The 14,579-nt window shown below is 32.3% G+C and overlaps 2 protein-coding genes across 2 annotated transcripts in view; one reads left to right on the top strand and one right to left on the bottom strand.

Annotated features, from left to right (window-relative positions):
• LOC106644186 (protein trachealess) overlaps positions 1 to 14,579 on the top strand; it is a 363,163-nt gene that overhangs the window by 102,593 nt on the left and 245,991 nt on the right. The gene's annotated exons all lie outside the window — the stretch shown is intronic.
• LOC106644189 (uncharacterized) lies at positions 816 to 2,384 on the bottom strand. The gene is made up of 3 exons (XM_014359590.2): positions 2,316 to 2,384; positions 1,665 to 2,234; positions 816 to 1,148 (listed from the first exon to the last, which is right to left on the bottom strand). The coding sequence occupies exons 2-3, from the start codon at positions 2,192 to 2,194 to the stop codon at positions 932 to 934; spliced, it is 747 nt and encodes a 248-aa protein (XP_014215076.2). The 5' UTR covers positions 2,195 to 2,234; positions 2,316 to 2,384; the 3' UTR covers positions 816 to 931.

Genomic DNA, 14,579 nt, shown 5'->3' on the forward strand with positions numbered 1-14,579 from the left:
CATTAAAATACAACTGTTTTGTTTTACACGTTTTTTTTTCTAGATTGTGCAATCGCACATAACAATTGCAATAAAAATCATTAAAATAAAACTTTTTTATGATCTAAGTTTTTTTCAAAGTGCCTTCTTAACGATTAAATTAACAAATATCGTTTCAAAATGACAAAAAATCGATTATTTGCATCATTTAATTTTTGTACACTACATTTTTAGACAAAATATTTGATACAAAAATTATAGATTTTCTAAAAATGCACTTGTTTGTATTATTTGTAGTGTGATTATACAGTTAATAACGAAAAACGCTATTAAAGGGCTGAAAAAGCATGTTGTACTGCATGCAAGTTTATTATTTTAAATTTCGAGTAAGCATACATGTATGTTTAAACTCAGTGGTAAATAATAACATAATCATACAAAATTGGATACTGTTTTAATCTTGTTTTTTTTAAGTAACACCTTTGCTCTGACGCCTCGTGGATAGGTCATGCCTCAAACGCAAGAGGAAGTGTTTTGTATGCATTTAGCCGCTTTTGATCGCTGGCACGCGGAACACGCAGGAGGTGAAGCCACAATAATGTAGCACTCAAGATTGTAGTACATGTATAGGGCAGGCCCCTTAGCACTATAAAACATCTCCACTGTTTACAAATATACATTCCGGACAAATTTGGGTTGTACTGTAACTTTGTCAATAATAAAAAATTAATTTAATTAATTAATTTTTTCATTGCCAAATCTGTTATACACTCTGGCCTAGAAAAAAATATCTTATTCTTAAGAAAATACTTATTATTAATGAATTTGAAGGCCGTCTGTGGGATTTTAAGGAGAATATTGGCAAGATCAAAATTACTTTTTACTCTGTATCCCAGGATAAAAAAAAATTACTTAAAAAAAGTAGTCACTTTAAACGTTGCAAAGAATCGCGTTACGTTCTGTAAATGAAACTACCGAAAATTTTTGGCAACACATGTCGGTTATACCATTGTAATTGTTGTAGCTGCTGTACTTGTAGATGATCTAGTTTTATCGGCAGCTGCTGAAGCTGCTGGGGCTCTTGCATTAGCTGGGCAGGTGAATACACTTCTTGCTGGAGCTGTTGCATATGCCTTAGTTTCTCTGATTCAAGCTCATTCACTTTCAATCTACAATTAATCAAACAATTTAACGAAATTTTTTTTAATGCTCGTGTTTAAAAGTTGTAATTAAAAAATAAATAATGACTAGCTGTTATATTTTTGGCACTTGCAAAAATTTATCATCAAAATGGTAAGATGCTTGTCTGTGCATTTTGAAGTTAAATCAAATTTTCATTGCCAACTCTTGTCATGTAATCGTCTAATTGCTGTGCATTAAACGTCTAATGGCTGTGCATTAAGGCTGGACTTAATCCGGTGAATAATTTTTTTCTTAAAATGCGTAAGAATTCTAACTTGTATTCAATGTTTAAACTAGCTAAAACCTTTACTACGTAGTATTTAGGACAGTATTGAAAGTAAATTTTGTAGATATCTCTGTAAAATTAATACTTATCATATAGTACTGTAATAAACTGAATACAGAAAAAAATTTTCAAGCTGACCATTACTTTTATTTATATTTTCATCGATTTACTTCGTAGAAATTTTAACAATATAATAAATAATGAAATCTTGTATTACCTGGCATCGTTATAACAAGCAGATGGATTGTAGTAGACATCACTGGTTCGAGCCAAAGGCACCAAGGCTCCAGAGCTTATAGGATGCGGCATTCGTTTTAAAATTCCAAGCTGTTGAGTTGCCGGGATGTATGGATGCAGCGATGGTGTCTGCTGCATTTCACGAAAATGCAATGGCCGTCGGGGAATTAGTGATTGTTGTACGTGTTGATGGGGAGTAAACGTTTGCTGATACGGAGGCAATGGCTCTTGCGGTATGTGCGATGGCTGCTCATTTTGGAGCAATTTTTTAACACCGATAGCGCCCAACTGGCCGAGTGCTGCTGTGGATGGCAGCGATGTACTTTTTTTAGAAATGTTTTGGGTATCAGGGCAATTTTCGTTGTCTTTCTTGAACTTCATTCTGCGATTTTGAAACCATATTTTCACTTGAGGTTCCGTGAGTTTTATTTTTTGTGCCAAGTGAAATCGATGGAACCGGCTCAAATACTTGGTCGTCTCGAATACCTGTTCGAGAGTAGTTATCTGCATCGATGTAAATGCCGTCCTGCTTCTTTTTTTTTATATTGGTCTGGAAATATTAAAACACACGTTTTGTACACCCTTAAAAACTTTTTTTAATGCAAAATAATTATGTGAATATTATATTTACTTTTCATTTCCGTATCTTGAGGCTTGGGCTCCTCAGCAACATCATCTAGCTGTTTTGAATTCTGAATCTCCATTTCGTCTAGGACGATAACTTTATATTCTAATTTTAATAAAATTATTCCAATTTGAAAGAGACACAGGGCTTCAACTGTCTTTGACGATTTAAAGATTTTCTATAGGTGATATGTTCACGATCACGATAATAGATTCTTACTGACACTTTAAATGTACAAGTTAGAATCGTGAGCTAACACTGAACTTATTTGTAACGCATGGACAAATGGTTTCAAACATACCATTCGTTACTTTCTACTGTGGAAGGGATTACAAGTCCATTAGCTGTTACTTTTTGGTAAGCACTTAATAGGCAGTGTTGTCGCCGATAAGTAAATTCTGTGAAAAATTTCTACTAATAATTAGCGTTGGAGATTATCTATGAGTATAACTGACGTGTACCGTATGGTGATTACTGTATGAATAATGACTTAAACGTCAGACTATATCGATATACGTCATTTATCAGATCCGTAGTGTTTGAGTTTCTGAATATTACAAATCTAAAAATTTAAAATTACTAACATATTCCAAAATACTTAGTACATTACATAAATTTTGCTGAACCTACTCTCACACATCACCAGGGCAAGCACTATAGGTCTTTGCCATGTTTGGATGCACACCAGGTGCGAACCCTATTTTTTCTAGTGAGAGTTCAGTAAACACTTTAAGTAGGAAAACATAATTTATGATGATTAATCAAAATCTCCTTATTTTTTTGCATTAGAGATAGAAAAAATCGATTTCTGATAAGATTTGACGAATATTTTTTCACCGCACTGATTGACATGAAAATATCGGTACAATCAATAGGTTAAAAATCTATTCCAACATTTTTGAGGTAATTGTTTCCAAGGGGTAATATAATTTTTTCAACATTTCATTTTTTATAACATGTTTGCAAAGTAAAAAAAATTTTCTTATTTTTCTTAACATTCCAGTTATTGAAAACCTCACAGTATTTACCGGTATTTACTGACAGTATAGTACATACATAAATGAGCTCTTGGCAGTATTTTAGGTAGCTTATAAAGCAGCTAACGAAGTTTACGTAATTTTTTGCTGAATCATGCAAAATTTAACCAAAATTAGTAAGTGTACTTAAATTATTCATAAGTCGACTTTTATAAGAACATATAACAAAAAATACTGTTTCCACGCAGTTCATTTAAAAAAAATTTTATGCTTCTATGTTTAGTGAGGTTACAAATTGTGTGTCCTACAAATTTTAGCTAATGATGTTTAATTTTTATATCCTAATCGTTTATTTAAAAAATATATTTTTGTAGTTTTTTTGTTCGTTTCTGAATTCACAGTGCCTGTATTGGAAAAACAGTTTGGATGGCAGACTTTTTCAGCCACTGTAATGTTTCTTTTCTTCATAAAAATTTTACATTTAGTAAAATATTGTTGATTTTTTAGATTCTTCCTTTAGCTTTTCTAGAAAAAAACCCAAACTAAAGAATATACAATGACAGGTGCGTGCTTGTTTGATGCTACACCGTGGCCACAGCATCCAGCCTCGTAGTACTTAAAAATTGTATACAGTAAGAACCGCACAAGTTTTAAACAGTCTATTTTAACAATATAATAAAATAACGAGAGTTCACTAAAATTTAAAGATCAGAATATAAAAAATGTTACGTTATTAGCTAAAATCTGTACGACATACAATTTGTGATCTCGCTGAACATAGAAACATATACTTTTTTTCTAAAATTAACTTCCGAAACAGTAGTTTATAATAAATTCTTATGATAACAGTCAGTTCATGAGTTATTTACATAGACTTCTAAATTTTCGTCAAATTTTGCATGATTCACCAACAATTACGTAAACTTTCTCTGCTGTTTTACTATCTACCTAAAATACTGCCAAGAGCATATTTTTATGCACTGTACTATCGGTAAATACTGTGAATCGGTGAAATAACTACTTCACCTATTGTTTGCACCGATATTTTTATGTCAACTAGTTGGATAGAAAATAGTTCGTCAAATCTTAGCGGAAATTGGTTTTTTCAGTTCTGATAAAAAAGAACTCATCGCATGTTCACAAGATTATTTATACTCATCAAGGACTCTAGAATGTAAAGAAAAATATGTTTATCAGGTGTGTTTTCTTAGAGAAATTAGGCTCATTGCTGCTCCTTGAAAAGTGAAAAATAAAAGGAGATTTCCACGTACACCAATGAAACACAGTATAATCAAAGGTCAGTCGAAAAAATTTTGCCTCATAAATGCCACCACAAGGCAAGATAATATAATTATGCAGAGTCATGATGTGTCATTGTGATTTGCTTGTGGCTGTACAATACATAGAAAATTAAACTGTGATATTTGTTTTGTTCTATACTTTCACAAATATCACAAACAGCTGTAAAAGACAAACGGAGGAGCGAGGTAGCACCAACGAGAGGATATAGAGATAGAAAGAGAGAGAGAAATACGATAAGATTATATTAGATTAGCTTTTTATTAATTACAAAGAGAGAGAGAGAGAGAGAGAAAGAGAAGTTACACGTGGAAGAAGGCGGTTCAGTTGCATTAATGAATCGAATACTGCATTACTTGAAGCAAGTTATAATTAGATGAAATATAGTGCAAATAAAAAATAAGAAACTCTTCAGCCCTACATAAATTAGCTGTCTGTATCGCTTATTTACCAAAGGTTAATCAAATGTGTAACCACTTATCTGTTAAGTGCGGGTTAAAGTAGTATTACACTTCGGTTTCAAAAGTATTTTTTTATGATTTTACTTCAAGTATAATTATGATTACTTCTTTGTCTGTTTGGCGTATTACAACTCAAATGCGCATCCCATACAACTTAAGAGATGTATACACATACACTTTTTCTATTATAGTGTACTGACCTCAAAGAGGTATTTCCATTGGTAAAATATGTATCTACTAGCAGCCCCCCGTCTCGGCTTCGCCCGAGACTTACTAAATAAAATACCGTAGTGTGTTGACATGTAATGTGAAACATTTTCAGTTAGAAATTTTACACATATTCCTGATACATCTCGGAACAAAAATCTTCTTATTAAAAACATATTTTTTCGGAATCCATATAGTTTATTTGGTCAAATGATAAGGTTATTGGGTTGTGAAAATTCAAAAAAATAATTATGCTGAAAAGTACCGTGCGTTCTTTATGCCATAAAATAATCGGTGGCCATAAGAAGCCGTTGATTTACAGTTTCTTCCGTGTAATTCACGAAAACGGCTATTTTTTAAAGCTGTTAAGATTTTAAACCCCCAAAAAATTTATATTAAAAAAAATTTTTTTTTCTCATATCTCACAACTTTATTACCAGAGCAACAAAGTCCTGGACCTTAAACCCTACATTTTTATTGACACAAAAACACAAATACATTTTCTACTCATTAAAAAATCTGAAGTAGGATCTTTAAAGATTTCAGAGATTGCTGTGAGGGTACAATGAAAAGCTGATCTCTCACGTAATGGACTCTTTAGTTGTCGATTTTGACGCTGCCGTTTTAATCACGATAATTTTCTGCGTCAGTTTCTTGACGCCTAAGTAAAATTGTATTTATTAGATACACTTGAAGTTTTTCTTCCAATTCACCCTCTTGCGACTTTTGGCATGCTTAAAATTTTTGTGACCCCTAGAAGATGTTTTCTGTCAACTTTGTTAAGTTCTAATATATTTGTTGGCAAGGAAGTTCGACGTCCGATGGCCCTAAAAAAGACCGGTGAGCTTCTTAAGTTAACTCTTTCTTGACTGCAGTTAACAGCAATTGTGACTGCCTGGATACCTCAGGGTGATCTTCTCTGACTTGCTGTTGAAGACTCAGACTGATCGGGAGAAAAATTACAAAGTCTGAAGCTTTGGAACTAGTTGTTGTGCTCTTTCCCAACGTCTCCCGGTATAACGTTAAAGACGTTAGTGTCTAAAGCACCTTTTTTATTGGCAGATTCAGTTGTTTTGGTGATCTTAGAAGGGGAGATTGGTTAGTGATACTTGTCCAGTGGAGGCTGTCCCGTTGGCTCAAGTTTTTTTTCCTACATAGCTGTTATAGGTTTGCTCAGAGCAGACCTTGGAGAGTATCAGTGATTCCTGGTTGAATGCTTAGAGTCGAGAGGGTAGTATAGGGTCGTCGGTCACCGGGTTTTCCAGCCTTGCGAAGAACAACTCGGCAGGTGACGTCTGCTAGTGAATGGCTGACTTGGTTTAATAGTGCCCGTCTTTAGTTAATATAGTCTTTTAGTCGACGAATTGCTTCCGGAAATGGTAGTAAAAATGTTTTTGTTGGCAAGGTAGTTTACACTTAGGTGGATCCTAAAAAGAACCGATGAAATTGATGGTTAAGTAGGGAACGTAAATACTTATAATGGCCCTAATAAGCGCCAGTGGTGAAACTTCCAGACTATTCTTTATTATTATTCCTGATGATGAGGAGCTGGCTACGGGTTGCTTGATTCTTACCCTGGGAGTCTCGATGTGCTGAGACAATGATGGAGGAAGGTACGCCGCTGACCAGAGAATATCTCGTCTCGGGTCGTTTTCCGGATAACCAACCGCTCATCGTTAGACGGGAACATGTGGGTAAGCGCGTTGGGGACACGACGACCAAGAAGGTAGCCGTTATGGCTGCCCATGCCCCTCAGAGCTGTTTTCCCTTGCTTACATTTGTAGCCAAAAATTCTCTAACTGCACCAGGTGGGATGGTGGGACTACCACACAACTTTGAAGAGTTGGTGCAGATTGTGCTCTGGCTATAGATATGTCTCCTGATATTGGGGCAGAGACGGCATCGGTTGAAATTAATTTTTTTTTTTTTTTATCGCACTTGTCGAGATTCAGGGTGAATGGACACCTAGGTCCCTTCCCCCTTAGAGAAAAGTGTCGCCCGTTACCGGGATTCCCAGCTGCAAGACTATCATCTCCATTCTCTAAACAGCTCGTTGAACTGCCGAAGTTCGACTACAATCACTATCGAGACGCTCCGGCGTATTATAACCACACTTATTTAATTATGTTGCAGGTAGCTCCGATTTTATGTCGACGCCACCTAGCGGATTTTACTGAACTAAAGTGAAAAGCTGGCGTATTTTTGCAAAACTTTGAGCTCATTTATTGCTATTGTTATTAAATTTCTTAAGATAAAAACTATACTAAAACCATCTAGGAAATATCATGAATCAGTGTGCAAAATTTCAGCAAAATCGGTTTAGTGGTTTTCGCGGTTAGCGATTACAACGGTTTTAGCGACTTTGCTTTATATATTAGTAAGATGATAGGCTATGTATATTTTATGTATGTAGATGCAAAAAGTATTTTTGTTACAGAGTTAGGAATGTCTTATAATAATAAGTAATTAGATATAATAAAAGATTTTATCATAAATTAAAAACTTGATATTTGTTTTTAACTTTTCTAACACACATAATAATAAAAATATCAAAAGCTTATAAATGAAAATGAAAACTATTATATGTATTGGTCATTAAGATGTGTTTGAATAACTTATTCTTGTACGCATCGTTGAACAAGAATAAGTTGTTCAAACTCATCTTAATAACCATTACCTAAAACTGTTTTAAGAAAGGAAACATACAAGAAAGGAAAATTTATATTCGAGATCAAGTGAGTTATGACAATAACACTGTAACTAACTCTTAAAAATTGTGGACTGTGAAAGGATATTGTTGCTATCTGATGCAACAATAGTACATAATTTTAGCATATTTAAGTACTATGCATTTCAGAACCGTGAATGATTTAAATAATACTACCATACTGTTTTGTTACTAGTTAACGTAAGAACATCAAAAGAGATACCGCATAATTCAAGTATACGATTTATTAATATCTTAAGTGAAATGTGAAAACAGAGAACCACATTGATATTCATAATGACTACAAAGAAAGTGGACTGTGATTTTTAACTCTATAGCTTATATTCAGTTTTCGTTATTGTATTATTTAGCATTTTGTTTTATGCACAAATATTATTTTACGATAAAATTATACGTAAACAATTAATGATACAATCAATCGAGAGCACAAGTTTTGGTAATAAATGTTAAAGTGTTACTTTTGAATAAGAAATTATTTATCTTTTGTCTTTCTAAAGACAATGATGCGATGAATATGTAAGTAAAGCAAGAAGCGATAAGCTCTGTTAATAGATAATTACAAAAATTTCTCAAAAAGTCATTATGCATATTTATCAGAAAATAGTATTTCACTTGTGGTAGGCTAGAGTCAGAAGAGTTTCTACGAAACTAAAAATATCCATTACTACATTAATAAATTAATAACGGTACCTTCCGCCTTGACAATGTTAACCACTCTGTAAAGTTATATTCAGTGTAGAAACATTTGCTTTTCACCGTCCTTACAACTATTCAATGGCATGGCTTATAATTTCTTACTACCCTAAAAAAACCTTTTTTTGGTACGCAGCGTTTAGTATTCCATTATATTTTTTAATAAACTTGTATGTATATGTTTATTAGACATTCGTAGTATGAAGAAAGCATCGAAAAATACGTTTTCAAATAATGAGAGCAAGGCAATGATTGTAGTTTCATGAAACTATAAGCAAATAAATTGTATGGAAAAGTCATAAGGATTGAGTTTACATTACAACTATTCAATATTGCAGTTAGTAACCTAGAAGTACAAGGTAAGCTTTTGTTTTAATAGTTTTGAAAATATTGTTTGATTCAAATTTGACATTTTGTTGTAAATTACATATCTATGCTGGTAAGATAAGAAATTTTTTAGACCACGTGATACTGAAAATTACAAGCAATCTGAAACATTCTTTTTTTTTAGCGTGAGTACAAAGTAGCTCGACAGTTTGTGCTTTCTGGCCACTGTTTCAGATTTGATAACATATACCAATTTAAATTTGTATAAAAGAAAAACATTATTGTTTGTTTCTAGACATACATCCAAATGCATTTTTTGAAGAATAAAATGTCTAATTCTCTCGAATTATTCTTACGCACATCCGCTTTTTCTAAAAAAGATATACGCCGGTCCTCTCATGGTTTTTTAAAATATAGTTACAGTTAAAAATATGAACTTACTTAAAATATGCATTTTTTGACATGCTTCGCGTGCTTTAATTATTTTGTCATTCGATTTGATTTACGTTTACGAATATTTGTCTATTTCGTTATTCAATTGTTATATATATAATCGAACAAAATAATTTTCCAGCATTTACTGTCATATCAAGAGTAAAAAATAGTAGTTCTCCTACGAGTTTGAAAAGTCTCTGTTTGCGAACCGAGAGGTTTGCGGCCCAAGCCGAAGGCGAGGGACGTAACGAGGTTTGTAAAGGAGACTTTTCGAACGAGTTCCGGAAAACTGCTTTTTCGCCCGAGGAAGTACCAGCCTCCCAAAACCACCCGAGGGCGGAAAAAAAATTTTTTTGCTATGTATTAGTTGGATCCTTCCTTCAAACTAATAATTTTATCTACACTTTTTTAATTTTAAATACCATGATAAATACTTCAAACCTTAGATAAGTAAAGTAATACATAAACTCTTTATTTTAGAGGCCCTATAATAATTTCAGGTAGTTCAATGCATTACTTTTTGAAAAATGTTATACATTTCAGGTTATGCACACTGAAACATTTTCATGATCAAGAAATGCGTAACTTTTCTCTCTCAATTAGCAATTGATTGCTTTGTATTTGGGCTAGATTAATTCCTCAAAGTACCAGCTTGAAGGCTCTTCTCGTTTTCTCGTAATTTTGGGTATAAACAGCTAGATAATTCGTTATTAACAATAAATAATTCATCATAATAAGGAAATCGGTAAAGTAGAAACTCTGGCCGATGTACTGAATGCCTTACTCTTACGTAAATATCGTATCAGAAACGTTTTTTTGAGAACCACATCAAGTTGTTAGACTGATTCTATATTTTAAATCTTGTCGAATATCAGCACTCTACTGTTTTTTTTAATTTTTTAACAGCCAAAAATATAGTTAATTGGTCACCTAGATCAAAAAGTTAAATTCTCATTGCTTGCTAACAATGGAAAATTCTTTACTTGCCCATCTTATAGGTGTGTAACGTACCATTTTTTGCTGTCATAGTTACTATTCAACGGTAGTTTGATTGTCCACGAATACCATTAAAAAATTATAAAAGGAGGAGATTTCATCACCTGAAACCCGATTTTTACTTGTTTATTCTTCTTTTGGAGTAAATGGATTCGAGTATCTACTGAAAAATGCATATTTCTAAACTACATATCGCCACAAATACTCTGTTTTTTGGAACTTACGAATAAATGGCATCCTATCTTCTGGCCTTACACTTTTTGTAAAACATATTTGAAAGTTCTTCGATTAAGGAGGCTCCATCATGGAATGTAAAAAAACTTTGAATGATATATTTTCAAAGTTCAGATTACGCTAAATCCAATGGTATCCTCATCTTTGTGAGTTTGTCATCAAAATCCCGAGATAATTCAATTTTAAATTAGCACTTTTCGAGCTCACTTAACACAGCCTATTATGACGGAAGGCTTGAAGCAAAATTTTCATGATCAATTAAACTACTAAAATGGAATGTACAAGCAAAAAAAATACGTACCGTACAGCTGAGATTATCATCTTTAAAAATCGGGTGACTTAATAGGAGTTAGCAATGAAAAAGTTGATACAATAGCTAAAATATTATTTTTGTCTGCAGTTACATTTAGTGCGTGCAGTAACAAATACTACCGGCCATATTTCTCTAGAGAGGGGAAGAAATAAAATATATTGTAGTATACAAGATAGAATAGCACGTAGGCTCAGTTGAAATGTGATAAAACCTCCTTACAACCTTGTCCAACTTTTCTAAGCTACTAAAAATAGATGAAATAAGCTACTAAAAAAAATGATAGAGTTTTCTTTGAAAAGAGTGAATTTCTAAAAATAGTGTAAGTTCTTCGCCTTTAAACATATTTTTAACAAAATTATTCGTTTTACATTGTTACATCTAGTTGTGAGTTCCGAAAAGTTAAAAATTTATTCAATTCTGTAAGTAAGAGCTACTCTTACCTTTAATAGGTTCAGTTTAAATAGAAACTATTTTTTTCTACCCAGTTTTTTTCTGACCTTCAAACGTTTACAGTGCCATTAGTGGCAAATATGGGATTTTCACCTGGTATACATCCAAGGTCGAGTACAAAGAGCTCCTTGGGCCCTGCTTTTACTATTTCTACACAAATATTTTTATTTAAACGAATAAAGTAAATGAAAATGCTTAGAAAACTTATGGGAAAATAAGTTTTTCACATACCTTTGTTTTAAGAAAATAATTTCATGAATCAGGTATAAATAACAAAATTAGCATGTGTATCTTTATGTACAGAAGGTATTTTCTGTTTAGCTTTTTGAGTTACAAAGTTCATTGCATTTTTTACAAAAGAATGATTTAAAAATTTCAATATTTACTTTTCTCAAAAGAATATCCTATATTACTTCACCAGAAAGTAAAATTATACTATTTCAGTCCTCAAAAGTATCTGAAATATTAAAAAAATATGTTTTTGAGTTTTCACTGACCTTGTTTAGCATGATTCTTTAATACATCATATACCATCATACTAACCACAAAAATCACAAACACCACAACAGGAATATTCATTATGAATTATAGAATTATGTTTCTAATTGCAGGTATAACATTTTTGCTTGGGTAGATGAAAAAATCTTTAAGCCTTCAATGAGATAATCCAACTTAGTGAATACGCATGTTAAGTGATAAAACAACGTATTTATTGCACTGCTTTTGTCGTCGTACTGCAATAGTAGGTTAGAATACCAAATTATCATCAGTAATAGCCACAATAGAGATATTCTGAATCAATCAGACTGCAGCTACAGTAATCTTCTACGGGTATCGTTAACAATTATGACCGAATGTAACAGGTTTTGTTTGTGCAATATATGCGATCAATCTTACAGAACAAACTTTCAACTCAAAGTGCACCAACCTGTCCATTCGAATGATAAATCCTATAGTTGTAGAGTATGTTTGAAAAATTTTATTCTAAAAGTACACCTTTTAGATCATGAACGAATCCACGAAGTTAAAAGACCCTTTACCTGCAAAGTGTGTTTCAAAGAGTTTAATAAAAAAAAATATTTTATGGAACACCACTATACTCATACTAATAGTAAGCCCTATGGTTGTAATATGTGTCCTAAAAGTTATATTCGAAAATTATATCTCACAGAGCATGAAAAAATTCATATTGGTAATGACCTTTACAGGTGCAACGAGTGTTCGAAAGGTTTTACGCGAAAAAACTATCTTGTAGATCACATGCGGATTCATACGGGGCAGAAGCCCTACAGTTGTAAATTATGTTTGGAAAGATTTAGTCAAAAAGGTCATCTGACAGTGCATAAAATAACTCACACAATTAATAACCTTTACAGTTGTAAAACTTGTACCAAAACTTACGGTCACAAATGCAGTCTTACAGTGCACGAGCGTACCCATACTGGTGTGAAGCTTCAAACTTGCAAATGGTGTTTGCAGAGTTTTACCCGAAAGAGTCATCTTGCAAGACATGAGCAAACCCACACGGGTATAAAACCCTATAAATGCTTTGAATGTACAAAAACCTTTGTTAATAAAAGTCATCTTCGCAAGCACATGGGGGTACCGCATATACACCACTGTACTCAGTGTGAACTAACTTTTGTCCGGAACAATGAGCTCAAGTAACATTTGAGCAATCAGCATTGATTTTTCACTTAAAAAAAAAAGCCTCAAGTAACTCTGGGTGACAAAATAATTTTTTAATACAAAAAGTTAAACCTGTGACATGATTTGCTTGAATATCATCTGTAAATAATTGTGTTGCCATTACGATGTGAAAATGTTACTATTCTTTTTGAAAAAATAAAAACTTTTGACAATTTATTGGCAACATACTCATGTATTTTTTGTGTACTCAACCTATTAATAATGTTGTTATATATTGAATTATAATAATTCTTTAACAATAAATAAATAAAATTATCTACCATCATACCAAATTTTCTAGAATTTTCTATAAATAAATCCTTTTTTGAAGAAAGTTTTGTGATCCTAATAAGTTTTTAACTTACAATATCTTTAAAAAAAAGTGTTTTTCTGACTTCTAACCTCAAAATAGCACCTTCGCCGCTAGATTTTGGGTTCTCAGGAGGAAAAATAGTATACGAAACTCGTTCGAAAAGGCTTCTTTACAAATCTCGTTATGGCCCTCATCTTTGGCTCGTACCGGAAACCTCCCGGTTCGACATTCGAAGCCTTTGCCAACTCGTATACGCAATATACTATTAACAAATCAATAAAATGGAAATAAAAATAATAGAAAATGACTATTTAATCAAAATTTTATTTTTTAGCCGTAGTAGGTATCTAAGGAGAATGAAAACAATCATTTTAATGAATGTAGTTACAAAATACGATTGGTTGTGTACAAATGCCTAGTTATGCCCCTCACAAATTACCATATCTTATTTTTTTCAATTATATTAAAGTATGTTTTTTAGATTTTCTAACATAAAACATCTTATAATAACAATGAAAGACTGACTAAGTAACTTTCTTAGAAAAGTTGATCTTTCCGAATCGATAAAATTGGAGAATAAAAAAAAATAATGAATGAAACCTAAATCTTATTACTCAGCAACGGCAGGTATTTAAAATTAAAAAATTAAGCTACGGTTTATGAGAATCGGAAAGATAACTCTGAGATGTTACTTATTACATACTTGCACACGTACACACACATATGACTAATTTTAAAAAGCAAAATTATGTTAGATCATTTCAATATGTGAATTTTTATCCCTTACAAATCTTTTAGTATTAAAACAAAAAATATACGTTATCTTTTTATTTTTCTATTATTAGTAACTATTGCCACATTATTCACTCCTTTTTTTACCTTATGCCAAATAATTTAAGTAAGATTCGTAATTACTTTAAAGCAAGAATGTTGGTAGTAGTTTTTTCTTAAGGCACTGAATTATTAGAACGACCGTGCCAAAAGGTTGTCTGTTGTATCCAAAGAGACTTAATATTTTTAAATTTTTTATATTAAATTATTTATTAAAAAAACATATGGTTAATTTATAAGCTATATACTGTATGAACAAAAATTCAAGAAACAATGCAGACACTTTTATATCTTCTGTTTTGAGTGTAAAATAAATT

This window comes from Copidosoma floridanum, unplaced genomic scaffold (genome assembly GCF_036245765.1).
Source record: "Copidosoma floridanum isolate Cflo_tuat_1 unplaced genomic scaffold, Cflo_Japanese_pri ptg000029l, whole genome shotgun sequence".
NCBI classification, from domain to species: domain Eukaryota; kingdom Metazoa; phylum Arthropoda; class Insecta; order Hymenoptera; family Encyrtidae; genus Copidosoma; species Copidosoma floridanum.

Bases quoted from the DNA above. Each gene is read 5' to 3' on its own strand.
- LOC106644189 (XM_014359590.2), bottom strand. From the start codon at position 2,194: ATGCAGATAACTACTCTCGAACAGGTATTCGAGACGACCAAGTATTTG. The intron at 1,149-1,664 runs GTAATACAAGAT...GATTAATTGTAG, and splicing joins GCTTGTTATAACGATGCCAG to ATTGAAAGTGAATGAGCTTG.